This window comes from Prionailurus bengalensis, chromosome X (genome assembly GCF_016509475.1).
Source record: "Prionailurus bengalensis isolate Pbe53 chromosome X, Fcat_Pben_1.1_paternal_pri, whole genome shotgun sequence".
Taxonomy (NCBI): Eukaryota; Metazoa; Chordata; class Mammalia; order Carnivora; family Felidae; genus Prionailurus; species Prionailurus bengalensis.
Genome location: NC_057361.1, coordinates 87,874,521 through 87,890,108, shown reverse-complemented (window position 1 = coordinate 87,890,108; position 15,588 = coordinate 87,874,521). Strand labels below are relative to the sequence as shown.

At 42.8% G+C, this 15,588-nt stretch overlaps 1 protein-coding gene across 2 annotated transcripts in view; it reads left to right on the top strand.

The window, feature by feature from the left end:
- The window catches only part of MORC4 (MORC family CW-type zinc finger 4), a 57,764-nt gene extending 50,774 nt beyond the window's left edge, over positions 1–6,990 (top strand). Inside the window, exons 15-17 of one of the 2 annotated variants that reach the window (XM_043571353.1) lie at positions 4,467–5,160; positions 5,457–5,740; positions 6,046–6,990. In XM_043571353.1, coding sequence (XP_043427288.1) covers positions 4,467–5,160; positions 5,457–5,740; positions 6,046–6,199 — 1,132 coding nt within the window. In that variant the 3' untranslated portion in view covers positions 6,200–6,990. The remainder of the gene's footprint in view (positions 1–4,466; positions 5,161–5,456; positions 5,741–6,045) is intronic. The other variant, XM_043571354.1, reaches the window with a different exon arrangement.
- The last annotated feature ends 8,598 nt before the right edge of the window (positions 6,991–15,588 follow it).

The window sequence follows — 15,588 nt, the reverse complement described above, 5'->3', positions numbered from 1 at the left end:
ACAGAAGGAAATTTGGGAAATTCACAAATATGTGGCTAGTAAACAACACTTCAGAATAACAGATGAGTAAAAGGAGAGCTCACAAGGGAAATTAGAAAATATCTTGAGATTAAAATGAAAATAAAGTATATCAAAACTTATGGAATGAAGCTAATGCACTCCAAGAGAAAATTATATTTGTAAATGCTCATTTTAAAATTGTAGGAAGACCTCAAGTCAATAACCTAAACTTCCACTTGAAGAAACTACAAAAACAAGAGCCAGCTAAACTCACATCAAGCAGAAAGAAAGAAATAACACAGATCAGAATGGAAATGAAATAGAGAGTAGAAATACAATACAGAAAAATCAGTGGAAACAAAAGTCAGGTCTTTGAAGAAAAAACAAAACAAAACAATTCCTAGAAGAAAGCTTTGACATTGGCCCTAGAAACATTTTTCTCAATATGTCTCATCAGGCAAGGGAAACAAAAGCAAAATTAAACTATTGGGACTACACCAAAATAAAAAGCTTTTGCATAGTGAAGGAAACCATTAACAAAATGCCAAAGCAACCTACTGAATGGGAGAAGGTGTTTGCAAATTATCCTATAAGGGGCCTAATATCCAAAATATGTGAAGAACTTATACAACACCAAAAACACCCACAAATAACTTGATTAAAAAATGGGCAAAGGACCTGAATAGACATTTTTCCAAAGAAGACATACAAATGGCCAACAGACACATGATGCTCAACATCACTAATCATCAGGAAAAGGCAAATCAAAACCACAATGAGATACCACACTACACCTGTCAAAATCAAAAAGAGCAGAAATAATAAGTGTTGGCAAGGATGTGGAAGAAAAGGAACCTTCATGCACTGTTGGTGAGAATGCAGATCGGTGCACCACTATGGAAAACAGTATGGCGTTTCCTCAAAAATTTTAAAAATGAATTACCATATGATCCAGTAATTCCACTGATGGGTATTTACCCAAAGAAAATAAAAACACTAATTTGAATAAATAATATGCAGCCCTGTGATTACTGCAGCATTATTTACAGTAGCTTGCCATGTGCAACACTAGAGGGTATAATGCTAAGTGAAGTAAGTCAAAGAAAAGATAAATATCCTATAATTTCACGCATATGTGGAATTTAAGAAACAAAATAAGCAAACAAAAAAGAGACAAAGAAAAAAAGACAAAGGAAAAAACAGACTCTTAAATATAGAGAATAAACTGATGGTTGCCAGGGGATGTGTGGTGTGGAATGGATGAGATAGATTAAAGGGATTAAGAGTATGCTTTTCTTGATGAGCACTGAGTAATGTATAGAATTGTTGAATCGTTATATTGTATACCTTAAACTAATATAACACTGTATGTTAATTATACTTCAAGTAGCCACCAAAAATTAAGAAAACAGTAAAATGATTCTATTTACAGTAGCCTCAAAAATGAAGTATTTAGGAATAAATTTAACAGAAGTGCAAGAACGACTTGGGAACTGAAAACCATAAAATATTGCTGAATGAGATTAAAGAAGGCCTAAATGAATGGAAAGACATTTCGTGTTTATGGATCAGAAGATGTAATGTTGATAAGATGTCAGTACTCCTCAAATTGAGCTACAGATTCGATGCAGTCCCTATCAAAATATCAGCTTGTTCTTCTGCAGACAGACCTTTGAGGGCTATGACAAAAAGAAGAAAGAAAATGAGAAGAAACTATGCAGTTGGAGAAGAATTCCTGCTATTCAAACCCTATATTAATCTTTACTAAAATGAGTGACTCCAGGTCAATCCCTAAAGGGAAGAACCAGACCTTAATTTACAAAGCTAGTAAGTACTTATAGAACCAATAAGTAATATCCACCTATTTTTCTCTCATTCACATAATAGTTTCTTTTTGATTTCCTCTTATATGCAAAGTTTTGTTCCTTCATTCCCATCTAGCATAGTTAGTTAAGCTCTCTTCGGTTAAGGAGTTTCTACTTTGGTACTTTGGTAGGGAACTTACAAGAGACACATAGGCACGCTGTAAAAAGTGATATACATTATAATAGAGCGCTAAGGTGCTATGGGAATTCAGAAGTAGCATTTGAGCTGGTCAGACTTGCAGTGTTGGGTAGGAGAAGGGCATTCCAATCAAAAGAAGCAGCATGAGAAATCATGGGACATTTCTTTTGGCTGGTGTTCTTGAAGGGAGGTAATGAGAGAGCAGCTAGGGCCAAATTATGTCCTAGCTTTGTCACTGACTAGCTGCAGTTAGTGCAGTCAGTGCTGTCACTGACTAGAGAAAGTTAACATTTCTAGGTCTGCGCATCCTCTTCAAAAAAATGCAGATAATACCACCACCTACTTCAGGGTTATTGGAAAAATTAAATGAGACCATACACATTAAGCACCTGTCACACTGTCTGGCACAGAGTAAGTGCTGAATAATTGTTTCTTATGTTTTGGAGTCCACTCCAAATGGACTAAGCTAAAGCATACCAAGCTAAGGCATTTGAACTATTCTGCTGTGGGGAGCAGTACATAAAAATTTCAATTAATGGTATAACATAATCAGAGTAACACCTTAGGAAGATTAACTTGGCAGCAGGTAATCTGGAGATGAGAGAAGGGGAGACTGGAGGAAGCCACTGCAGTAGTTCAGGAGAGGTAATGTGAGCTTGAACTTGAGTATTGATAGTAGTAGAACTATATGAAATTACTGAGAGTTTGCTGGTGTCATAACACATATCAGAAACATAGGGGAGGGAACAGGTTTAAAAATGAAAATGGAAAGGCCAGTTTTATACATCGTGACGTACAGGTGGGACCTCCAGGAAGGAATGAGTGATGGGCAATTAGAAATTCAGTACTAGAAATCAGGGCTGGGGAAATGACTTTAGAGTTACTGACCAGAGGTTATAGCCAACAGGTTGTATGAAGTTACCAAAGAAAAGAGAGAAGAGAAGTGAATTAAGGACAGAAGCCTTAGAGGTGGGAAAATGAAGAGAAGGCAGATCATTTGACTTTCATTGCCTTTCATAAAACTTTGGGTGTTGCTATCCAGTATCCCATAACTTTCCTTCATGAAGACCTCTGAACTGACTGCTTTTTTTTATTTTTAAAAAAATTTTTAAGGTTTATTCATTTCTCAGAGACAGAGCATGAGCGGGGGAGGGGCAGAGAGAGAGCGGGAGACACAGAATCTGAAACAGGCTCCAGGCTCTGAGCTGTCCGCACAGAGCCCAATGCAGAGCTCGAACTCTTGGACCATGAGATCATGACCTGAGCCAAAGTAGGACACTTAACTGACTGAGCCACCCAGGTGCCCCTGAACTGACTGCTTTACTATCTTCCTCAACGCTGCAGCTAAATGGGCCGTCTGCAGTGGCCCTTGCGCATGTTATATAGATGGATCCATGTGTTCTCACATTGCCCACAAATACTTTGGCTTTCCCCCAAAGGTTGACACAGCAAGATCTATTAAGATGCAGACCAGTTTTCTTCCTGAGTGAACGCTAGTTTTGAAGAACATTCATGGTGCTATAAGAAGCTAATGTTTGAGATGTCTTACGGATGTTGCCAAAAATTGCAGAGAAAACCTAGTGGCCTCAAAATACTGTGAGGTGGCCCATCCTACTGTGAGGTCCCCATCCTACCGCATGATTTTAAATTGCCTACGGATTTCATGGTGCAAGTTTGTTTTGTTAATTCCTTCAACAGTCAGTGCACATAGCAGCCAGAAATGGAAGGTGACTCAAGATTACTGTCCTGCACTTTCCTGAAGAAATGAGGGAGTGCCTGTTTGCTGTGACAGAGGGGAGTTCTTTTGCCCTAAGAGGGAAATGACTTGAATTGGCCGATTCAATTTGTTTGTTCCTGACTAGCACCCTGTGTTTTAATTAACTTTTACAAGTGAATAATGGGCAATAACCACAATCCAGTTGGCTGGCAAAGGAACTGTATGGTGTTCTCTTGCAATATAAAAAAAAAATGTCTAAGTCTTTGATACTGGAAGGTTTTTGTGACACTTTAAAATTAACGAGCTGGCTTGGTTTTCCTCCACATACTCTGTGGGGCTTTTTATGACCTTTTTTCCATTCTTGTGTTAAGGGATTTTGCATGTGTATTTTTTGTTTGTTTTTTCTGCCTTTCCTTGCATTTTGGGACCTCCTAAGTCAGTCTGGTTTCAATCCTATTTTCAGAATTCTTACCAAGGTCAATCTGGTCTTGTTATATCCAGATGCTCACCCTCCTACCTTTTGATTTCAGCTGTCCCTTCAGACCGATTGCTATCTCAGCAAGTCGCATGAGTTGAAGGGTTTGGAGTTTGGGGGTTGAGTTATATTCCTAACTTGAAATGCTCTGTGGATAAAAGCTCAAGTCAGTTTTAATGCAGGAAATTTGGAGAGAGGCTCCACAGGATTAAGAATATATTTAGCTTGTATTGTGACAGCTTAAAATTTAATTTCCTCTTCTTCTTGCAGTAAGTACAAATGGATCCTGGGAGAGGAGCCGGCAGAAAAACGAAGAAGGCTCCATAGTGAGAGGACAACACCTCCTCTAGATTATTCCATGCCTGGCCCTTACAGGAGGGTTGAGGCAGCTGTCACCTACCCAGATGGGGAGAACAGCCATGATAAATCCAGTTCCGAGAGAAGCACACCACCGTACCTTTCCCCAGAATACCCAGAAGCAGGCAAGAGTACCAGTCAGAGTAGGGAGGTCTCTGTTCTGTATTCAGGGGCCCAAGACCAACACCAGGGGTCCCTGCTCCCTGAAGAATTAGAAGATCAGATGCCAAGATTGATAGCAGAAGAGTCTAACAGAGGCAGCACAAACATAAACAAGGAGGAAGTGAACAAGGGACCTTTTGTAGCTGTCGTGGGTGTCGCAAAAGGTGTTAGAGATTCAGGAGCTCCCATTCAGCTGATCCCTTTTAACAGAGAGGAGCTTGCTGAGAGAAGAAAAGTGGTTGAATCCTGGAGCCCAGGGCCTTATTCCTCTGTGGCCTCTGTCAACACCCCTGCCGCAGCCACTGGGGAGAAGGGACAAGGTTATGAGGAGAGTGGAGAGCGCAGTACGCCAAAGACGAAGAACCAAAGAGAGCTGGAAGAACTGAAAAGAACCACAGAAAAACTGGAACGTGTTTTGGCTGAAAGGAATTTGTTCCAGCAAAAGGTTAGGGCACCCCCTTAACACTAGGATATAAGACCTTATTTTAACCAAGGGACCAGACAGTTGGAGCTCTGATGGTTTCGTGTCCTGAGGCCTTTAAACACAAGAAGCTATTGAGTCATTCTGTGCTGGGTCTCAGATTGAATGGGCCCAAATGGGCTTCCCTCCCGTATTTGGGGATTGAGAAGGCCCATAAGTAGAATATGGATAGAGAAATCACAGAGTGAATTTATCAGGGGCAATCCAGGGCACTCTCATAGCATGTGGGGGTCATTGAATTTCTGTTTCTTGGACTGCAGGTGGAGGAGCTGGAACAGGAGAGAAATCACTGGCATTCTGAATTCAAGAAAGTCCAAAATGAATTGGTGACCTATACTACCCAGGAGACAGAAGGCTTGTACTGGAGCAAGAAACACATGGGCTATCGCCAAGCTGAATTCCAGATTCTGAAGGCTGAGCTGGAAAGAACCAAGGAGGAAAAGCAGGAGCTCAAAGAGAAACTGAAGGAGACAGAGACACACCTAGAAGTGCTGCAGAAGGCTCAGGTCTCCTACCGGACCCCAGAGGGAGATGACCTAGAAAGGTTAATTACTAGGGTTTAGTTACCAGCTTGTGAGTGCTAATGGGAAGCATCCCTGAAGAACCCCAGTCACTGGCCATAGATAAGGGCGGAAGCCTTAATTAATGCATAGGCCACTAAGGATCAAGGAATTACTTAGAGAGCTGCAGTTAGTCTCCCCGTGCTTTGTGGCACTGTGCTTTCTTCTTTCTGTCTAGCTAATGAAAACCTAATTGTTGAGAAATGTAGGCCCGTTTGTAAGGAGCTTCATTTTGTTGTTGGCTAATGACTTCATGTCATCTCTTCTGCCCCCTCACTCCATCATACAGGGCTTTGGCAAAGCTTACGCGGCTGCGTATCCACGTCAGCTATCTCCTTACTTCTGTCCTCCCTCACTTGGAGCTTCGTGAGATCGGGTTTGACTCAGAACAAGTGGATGGGATCCTGTATACGGTGCTGGAGGCAAATCACATACTGGATTGAGCACCAGACTTACTACTCTATACACCCTCCTTTACCCTACTCTACTTTATTCTCCTCTCTTTTCTCTTCTTCTCTCCTCTCTATCCCTCCTCTCTCTCTCTCTCTATTCCTCCTCCCTCTCTCTCTGTCTCTCTCTGTCTCTCTCTGTCTCTCTCTGTCTCTCTCTCTCTCACCGTTATGCCTTATGTAGAGGATCTTTGAGTAAATCCTGGCTCTTAGTCTGCTTCTTACTCAGTTTTGGTGTGGAGAAAGAGGCTAGTTGATGGGCTTTCAGGACTTCCAGGAACAGAAAAGCAATAGTCACCAAGCCAGATGACCTGAAAGCTATAATTTTCATGATGTAGATACTTGGCCTGTTTTATATCCTTTCCTAAATGGTTTGTATTCATTTAGGTGAAAGCCAGCAAATATTGGGTCCAACGCAGTAGGTGTTTGGGGATAAATTAAGAAATATAACTCATGGTTTCAGCCTTCAAGGATCTTACAACCTAGTTGGAAGCACAGGACACACACCAGGTCAACTAACTTGTACAAGGGAGTGGTACAAACATGACAGAAGCATTCTGGGGGCGAGGGGAGGAAGTTGAAGGAAGGCATCACATCAGATATGGGACCTAAACTAAGATTTGTTTAAAGCACTAGCATGATCACATTGTTAACAGTGGTCATTCTTTAGGTGGTAGGACCATGGTTGGTATTTTTTCTTCCTGCTTTCTTCCTGCCTTTTTCACATTTTCTATAATAAACCTGTTACTCTTATATTGGAAAAAATAAATTGTTTTAAAAAAGAATGAGTAGGTTTGGATTTAGATATCAGATGAGAGACTCTGTTTAACATATAAGGTAATTTTATATTTATAATTTATGTTATATTTAGCATTACCTCTGGAAAATAACATGAACAAAAGCATGGAAGATGCTAGAATGTGAAAAATATGGTTTTTTTGGCACAAGTGATGGGCTCATGTAAAGGAAACTAAGGTCAAATCGTGACCATCTACCCACCCTCACATGGTATTTGCATTTTGATAAAGAGTTCTTGAAAAAAATCTTCAGGGCACAAAGGTAAAAATATATATATACCACCAAACTGTGAGATTTCAGGTAGTGTGGGGAACTATTTTAGAGCAGGGAGATCTATTTGATATTCCTCAGAATACACCATCTACCTACTCCTGGTCTAGTGCTGAGTAAGGGGTTGATCTCATACTATCAAGAATAGTAAAACCTATACTCTTGTAAAAGTAGACATTTTGTTTATTCATTACTTTATTGTATTTATATAGCATGTACTCTCCAAAGAGTTCAAGGTACTCTTCACAAAATGTTGAAGAATGGACACATAAAAATATGCCAGCCGTGAAAAAGAAAAAGTAAAGGAGAAATTTTAAAAGAAGGGGGTGGGGCAGGTGGGCTCAAGCAATTGCAATAGGATTAGTCTGTGCAGAGAAACGTTTTGGATATTTGTTCTGTTTTCCTCTGCAGGGTTACTTTGGAAGACTCTCCCACGCTTATTTTATCTCCTTGGAGAGGAAGCTCATCATAGTTACTGTAGTGAAACCGTCAGGAGTGGGGGGGAGGCCAGAGCCAGGCTTCACCATCAGAATGAGAACTGAAAGATACCCCTGCGCTCCCCTCACCACAGCTGTGGACTGCCATGTGGTTAATCTCTGTGTCAGATAGATGGACTGTGATATTGAAGTCCCCATTGTCTAAATGTAAATATTCCTGAGAAAGGGGGAATGTATTCAGCTATCCTGTCAGTGATACTGGTTCTTCAGACGGGAGCTGTGAAAAGGTGGGACTTTGCACAGATACGGACAATATGGTTGGAAGGTGGTGTGGGAAAAAATTCAGAGCATTGAAGTTTCAGCCTGTAGGAGAGTGAACGCATGCATGCATGCGTGTGTGTGTGTTGGGTGAGTGGGGGGCAAAGTAGGACAGAGTACAGGCAATTGGGCTTTAAAACAAAAAAGTTGGAAAGCTTCTAACTCCTCTACTGGTGCTTACTCTCAGCCCATTTCCTGGTCTCAACCCCATACTGCTTCTTCCGGTGACAGTTACCTGTGTGAGTCCATTTACTGCCATGCCAGAACTACCTCTTTGTTACCTATTTACAGTGAGACTGAGCCAGCACGAGGACCCTTTAACCAATGTTCAGTGCCACTGTGGAGAGATTAAAAAGTGTCACACAGCTTTACCAGAGCTTATATAGTGTGGAGGCAAAAGACATCTGGAAGAAAAAAGTTGGTGCCTCCTCCTGGCTGTCCTGTTAGGTTAACATAATCATAATTGCCCTTTCAAATGTCTTTCGTAATTTACCTTTTAGCTTTTCGTTTCCCCAATCAACACTTAAGTCCTTATTATTTTATGCCTTAAAAAGTGGAATAGGTTCCTAACTGGCCCCCCTTTCCTCCTGTTCTCCCTCCTTCCATCCACTCTATTCACGATCACGAAATTACTTTTAATGACCTCATCAGGTTATGCCTCTGCTCAAAGACTTGCTAGTGTTCCCCATTGCCAATCAAGTTGTAATACAAATTCCTCTCCACTGTCACTGTGAGCTCTAGAGTCCTTTTTTAACATTCCAAACACAACCCTCATTCCATCCAAGCTGAATTAGTTTTTCAGTGTCTGAACCTGCCTTGAGAATTTCTCCTCCACCTTTGCTCTTCCATTCCCTTGGCCTGGAATGTTCTCCCTCATCATCTTTCCTTTGGCTCAAATGTCAACTCCCTGCCCCCCCCCCCCCCAATTCCTCTGATTAACCCAGCCAGGCATAACATTTTCTTTGAACATGTAGGCTTTGGGTCGTTTTTAAGGCCCTTACCACAAACTTCCTAGTCCTGTCTTGCTATTAGAAAGCTCTAGATTCAAATATATAGCTACCTACTTGACACTTACATTTACATGTCTCGCAGGCATTTCAAATAAAATGTGTTAAAAATAAACAGTGACACACACACACCCTGGGACCGTTCCCTCCCTGTTTTCCTTGTTTTAGAAGGTGGCACCTCCACCAACCTAGTCACATAAGGTAGAAACCTGGAAGTCATCCTTAATTTTCCTCTTTTGTAGTCCCCTACATTCAGTCTGTCAGAAAGTCTGTCCTTTCTATTGCCAAAGTATTTTGACTTGACTTTTTACCACAGCTACATTAGTCCAAACAACCATCATCTCCCACAGATCATTGCAACTCATAACTGGTGTCCTTGCTTCCACTCTTGTTCCCACGATTGTCTTATTACAACAGCCAGATTAAAAAAAAATACAAATCAGATTATATAACTCCCTGCTTAAAGCCCTTCTATGACTTCCCATTGCACTTAGAATAAAACTCATACCCCCTACTTCATCTGCTTTGTCTTCTGCTATTTTTCATCAGATCTCACTTTTGGTCTTCCCACTGAAAAATGTCAGGCTCTTACTTCCCTCCAAGCCTTTCTCCATACTGTTCCCTCTTCTAAAATGCTCTCATCTCCAGTTTGGGCATGGCTGCCCATTTCTCATCCTTCAGGTCTCTGTGTAAGTGTCCACTTTCTCAGGCCTTCTGTGCAGCCTCTTTTCCCCTCTCTTTACCCTACTCTATCATTATTTTCTGTTTTGTTTAATTCCTGGCACTTCTCACAATGTGCCGTTGCATATTTGGCTGTTGACTCTCACCCATTCAACAAATACTCACGGGCTACCTACAATGTGCCGTGTGATACACAGTGGTAAACACAACACACATGATGTCTGTCTGCCTCTTTCCCTAATGAGTTCTGTGAGGGGAAGGGCCTTGCACATTTTTGCCTATCACTTTATCCCAGAGCTGATTATAGTACCTGGTATATAGTAGGTAATCAGTAAATAATTCATCCTTAATGAATGAGTTAATCATGGGAACTTGATATTTCCATCTACCTCAAGAGCCTGTAACAGTGCCTCATTTGTAGAAGAAGGGGTTGGCTAAATTGGTATGAACAAGGTAGATCACAGCCCTGAACCTTAAAATCTGCAGACGCAAAACTGAAATGGTAAGTGCAACAGGTTGCAGGGGTCAGTCGGTGTGAGCCAGAGCAGACTACTGTTTTCTCTTTGGTTGAGTTTTCATTTGGATAATTGAAAGGGCTACCAAAGGAGAAAGGGAATACAGGTGTTCTTTCCCACAGACTCTGAATGTTATTGAAAGGAAGCTCCCTAGCATGCAATTTTAAAATATGGAGAATTACAGAATACAATCAGGAGAAGTCTATAGAGACCAGATCTTGGGAATAAGAAAACATTTCTGTTCCCTTTTTCCAAGAGCACCAATAGCTTCTTTTCAAGAGAAGAAAGAGGAGCTATCCTTAAAGGTAAGACAGAGCAAGCCTCAACGAAATAAGTTCCTGGCCCATGTTAGGAAGTCAGTACCTGCTTGTTGGATGAACAAATGGGCACCTAGCAGGGGACCAAGTCAGAGATTCTGCAGAAAGATATGCTTGTCCATGTCCGGTGATTGCAAATAATCTGGGGCAATCATTTCGAAGCAGAGGCTCAGTTCCCAAAGGCAATCCCCAGATAGAACATGTTTCAGAGTTCTGTACTATGAGTCAAAAGCTCTTTCTGGGGGATGAGGGGCAGGGAGCACCTGGGTGGATGAGTCGGTTAAGCATCTGACTCTTGATTTCAGCTCAGGTCATGATCCCAGAGTCGTGGAATCAAGCCCCGCTCAAGCTCTACACTCAGCACAGAGCTTAAGATTCTCTCTCCTCTCTCTCTGCTCTGTCTCTAAACTTAAATAAAATAAAACCTCTCTCTGTAGTACTGTGTTAGGAGTGAAGCATGAGGGTATGTTCAGGAAACCTAGGGGTGAGCTCAGGCTAAGTCAAGTGTAATTTCCCCAAAAGAATAACTTGGTCTTGATGACATGGACATCCCTAACTTAGGACTTCTCTTAGGCAGAGAGAAAATTCAGAGAACATACTTTCTGAATCCAAAGTCAGGGCACATGGTTGGATAATAAACTAGACAGTTTGAGAGGACTTAGTCTTGGGTATATGAAAGCTTTAGTCATTGAGACATACATAGCATTCATTTATCTCATGTAAAGTAGCATCTGCAGAAGAAATGTGTTTTGTTACTTGCCTCCATCCCCAAGTCCAAAGCTTTGATGTGAATCCTCGGAAACCCCAACCCACTTGTAGATAAGCATAGTTCAAATGTTTTGCGTGCCTTCTGCACGCCAAACACATTTCATACATCTGACCATTGAGTCCTCAGGGGCAGGTAAGATGACTTTAGGCAGAGGCTCTGGAAGATGTCGCCAAAAGACCTGATATTTCAGAAGGCTATGGAAACCTGTAAAGATTGGAAAGGCAGAGGTGTGGAATTTTCCAGGTTGTAGGGAAGAGTATAAGTGAAGTCACAAGGCTAGGTAGGGGGAAGAGGTGTGAATAAAGCAACACCCGAGTGGGTTTGAGAAATACTGAATTATTTAACTTGGAGCCTAAGGAACAGAATGCATCCAGGGCTTGGGAGTACCAGCAAGGGGTGGGGGGGCTATGCTAAATCTGCTTAAGAATGGAGTCTTTGTAGGCTATGAATTGGGGAAAGTGGTTGTTGTACCTCCCCAGTTGTCCCAGAGTTGGGGACATTAAGTTTGCAGTTCCCTTGGACTAAGATTTTCTCTAGGAGTAGAACCTGATTGGTCATGGTTCTGCTTGACCTCAGATTTTCACAGATCTGGATGAAGGTCTAAAAGCCATCACCACTCCTTTCTTCTCCAACTTCTCAAGTCTGCTTTTCCTCTGGCCTCTGTTAATGGAATCTGTTGAGCAGATTCAAGGTCTTCAAGGTGTTCAGACTTTTGGGGAATATCGAGAAATTTTGACCTGGGAAAGCATATCCTTTGCAGATGTCAACTGTTCCTGCTCCCCAAAGACACACATTTTGGTGTGACTTTGACACTACCCTTTGGGTCACCGATATGCTTAGAATACAGTTAATTACTTGCTGAGGACCTACTATATATTATACTGTACCATAGTAAGAGGCAGGTACCATTTCCATTTTACATATGAAGAAACTAACGTGTAAAGTATTGTAAGAGTCTCTCCCAAGGCCACAGAGCTAGAGCATGCAGTGGCCAAACCAAACCCAGGTTTGTCTGACTCCAAAGCCCAGGCTCTTTTCCCACTACACCATACTTTGGGTCTTGAAAACAACTAATCTCATCTTGCTTTTGATAAGAAAATGCTAAAGCTAGCCCACGCTACTAGGAATTTCCAAGGAAGAAAGTTCCACAATCCCACACAATATTTAACTGCCCTCATGATCAGGAAATCGTTCACTTATGTAACGAATATCCCTCCAAACAATGTGGAAATTCATTTCCTCTTGACTGGGTTTTTCACTCAGGGCTGTCACTTGGCAGCTTTCCTGATATCAAAACAGACATCAAGATCGTATTCTTACACTCCAGGAGGTCTTGGACTTGTTGGCCTCTGCCTGTGAGTGTTCTCACTGGCTCCTCTGCACCCCACCCCCACCCCAGACAGTGCTGAGGTGGACAAGTTTCTTGGGGAGTGAGAAAGTGACACTTGAGAACATACTGGTTTATTATTACATACAGAGAAGTAAAATTAACCACACGAGGTACCTCTGGAATTGTCGAGAAAAAGATGGCACCTCATCTTGTCTGCCTTTTCTTGATTTCTACTCTGTCTCCATTGGAGGCCATTGAGTCACTGAGTTGAAGAGTGCATGTGTTCCTCAGAGAAGTCCCCTGCTCCCTCAAGTTCCATTTTTTTAAACCCATTGGACTCATCTCATTCTGCCTCTTTTTTAAAAAGCGCTAAACTGAGAAACTAGTGCAAATACTGACGTCAAGGGCTAATCTAGAACTGAATGGGCTTCTCTTCCTAGAAAAACAGATGTGCTTTTTCATCAAAGCACTCAGTGCCTTTAAAATTTTTTTCAATATTTGTTCTTGAGAGAGAGAGAGAGAGAGCAAGCATGAGCGGTGGAGAGGCAGAGAGAGAGAGGGAGACACAGAATCTGAAGCAGGCACCAGGCTCTGAGCTGTCAGCACAGAGCTGGGCGCGGGGCTCAAACCCACAAACTGTGAGATCATGACCTGAGCCAAAGTCGGACGCTTAACTGACTAAGCCACCCAGGTGCCCCTACACTCAGTGCCTTTAAATCAAGGGAGCAGATAGCCTTTGTGGGAGAATGCCGATCCACCTCATTGCGTCCCATTGGGTAAAATCCCTGAAATAAGTGCAAATGAAGAGGCTGCTTGTAATTTTGGTGTGACTGGCCTTTCTCCCAAACAACCAGCATAGAACTTTGTCAAATGTCACAGACTTCCAAAAGTGGTGTTGGAGAAAAGAAGCCACCACTGAACCCTGGGTTGACTGCCACACTGCTTATACTCATTTGGCACCTTATTTTGCATCACATTATACGTGTCTCTTTGCAAGCAGGTGTGTTCTCTCTGTGTTATCTCCACAAGGTCATGTTTGCAAAAAGAAAGTTCTTCAGAGCCCTCCTAAGGAAGTGACTTGTGAAGTGGCAAGGGCGCCATTCTGGAGCAATGGGACCTGAGGGATGACGGGAAATAGAACCTGATAATCTCCCTGTGTAGAGTGAATTCCTTCTCTGTTAAGACCTAAGACAACTGCCACCTGGCTCATGCAGAAATGAGGCCCAGAGCAGGGACCTGTAGGCAAGAGTTAACTGGGAATTCCTGAGCAGCAATATTCAGGAAAGTGGTAGCTTGTGTGAGGCAGAGGGGGTGGTGAGATTACAGCTTCTGTATTGCTGTGCCCGATAACAACCTGTTAATATTTTATCAGTGATCACATCACAGCATGGAGGAGCCACCACTTAGGGCAAGAGTGAGAGATAACCCGCTGGACTTCCTGTTTGAGGTTTTCTCTCCCGTTGAGATAACAGAATTTCACATCAAAGCTAGGAGCCGCTTGCTTGGGCAGGGAGACCAAGCTGGGCAAAGGCCAGGCTTCAGGAGGGGCACATGCATTTCCTAGCCTGGGGCCTCTATGTCCCAGAGTGGGCAGCTACAGACACAAAAAAATCTCCTGTCCATGGGCCTGGGGCTGAGTGGGAGGGAACAGTTGACCCTTCAAGGCCTCATTTGCCTTCCTTTAGCGCTGTGTCCCTCTCCCTCCTTTCTCCCCTCTCCCTCCTTTCTCCCCTCTCCTACATCCTTCCACGTCAGTCTGTGTTTCTCCTTTGGTCCAGAGACAAAAGGCCTCAGGACACTGCCTCTGCTGCCTCTACCAATTTCCAGCTACCTGCAGGAGGAAAGGAGATGAGAGCGAAGGTGCCGAGCCCCATGGTCACTCTTTCCATTGCAGCCACCTAGGAGCCCTGCGAGGCAAACTCAGAGGGGTTCTGGGTTAGCTGCACAGTATAACCCTGTTTCCTCATTAGCATTACTCTTCACCCTTTTTCTCTATTTCCCATGGTCCTTCAGCCACAGGAAGCAGTTTCTTTTGGTCATCATTCCCCCGAAAGCTCAAGCGGTGCCAGACCCCCCACTTCATATGGATTGGGATTTGAGGGGACTTACAAACCTTTCTAAACTAGCCCCTGACACCTCTATCTTATGGCACTTTTCCCTCACCTCTCACAGGACAGACTGTATCATGCCTTGACCACACTTAAGTGTGCATGTCTTTTTTTTTAAACACTATTTTTTTTCATTTTTTTATTTATTTTTGAGAAAGAGAGAGAAAGAGAGAGAACACCATCTAGAGCAGAGCCCGATGCAGGACTTGAACTCCTGAACTGTGAGATCGTGACCTGAGCCGAAGCCAAGAATCAGATGCTTAACTGACTGAGCCACCCAGGCGCCCCAGGTGTACATATCTTATCTCCGCTAGATCATCTGTCAACTCCTGCAAGGCACAGACTTAACCTTGTTCACCCTTGTTGCACTCAAAGACCTCAGCACATTGTCTGACACAGATTAAGAGTGCAGGTGGTATGGGCAGGCTGGCTGGCTAGAGAGCTGGTTGAATGGATGTTTGAAGGGCTGGAGGAAGGTCTCTCAGAAAGTTGGAACTTGCTTTTCCCCCCCAAGAAGCCAGTTTCAGCCTCCCCCTCCCCCATTAATGATCCCATAGCAGTAGGTCACTAGGGCCCCAAGGGGGAGAAAACATGAGTCACACTATTATCAGAGGAATGAGGGAGGGCAGAAACATCTCTCCTTGTGCAAGGGTCAGAGCCATCAGTTTGGGGCATAAACACAATGGCCTTCCCTATCCCCTCAGTTGTGGCTAATCTAAATTACTTTATGATGGAAGGCAATGGGGTGAGCTGAAAGCCGTTCAACTTGGACTCAGACACAGGAAGATTTCCAGGAAACTAGAGCAAAGATTTTCTTGTTCAACCAGCCAAAG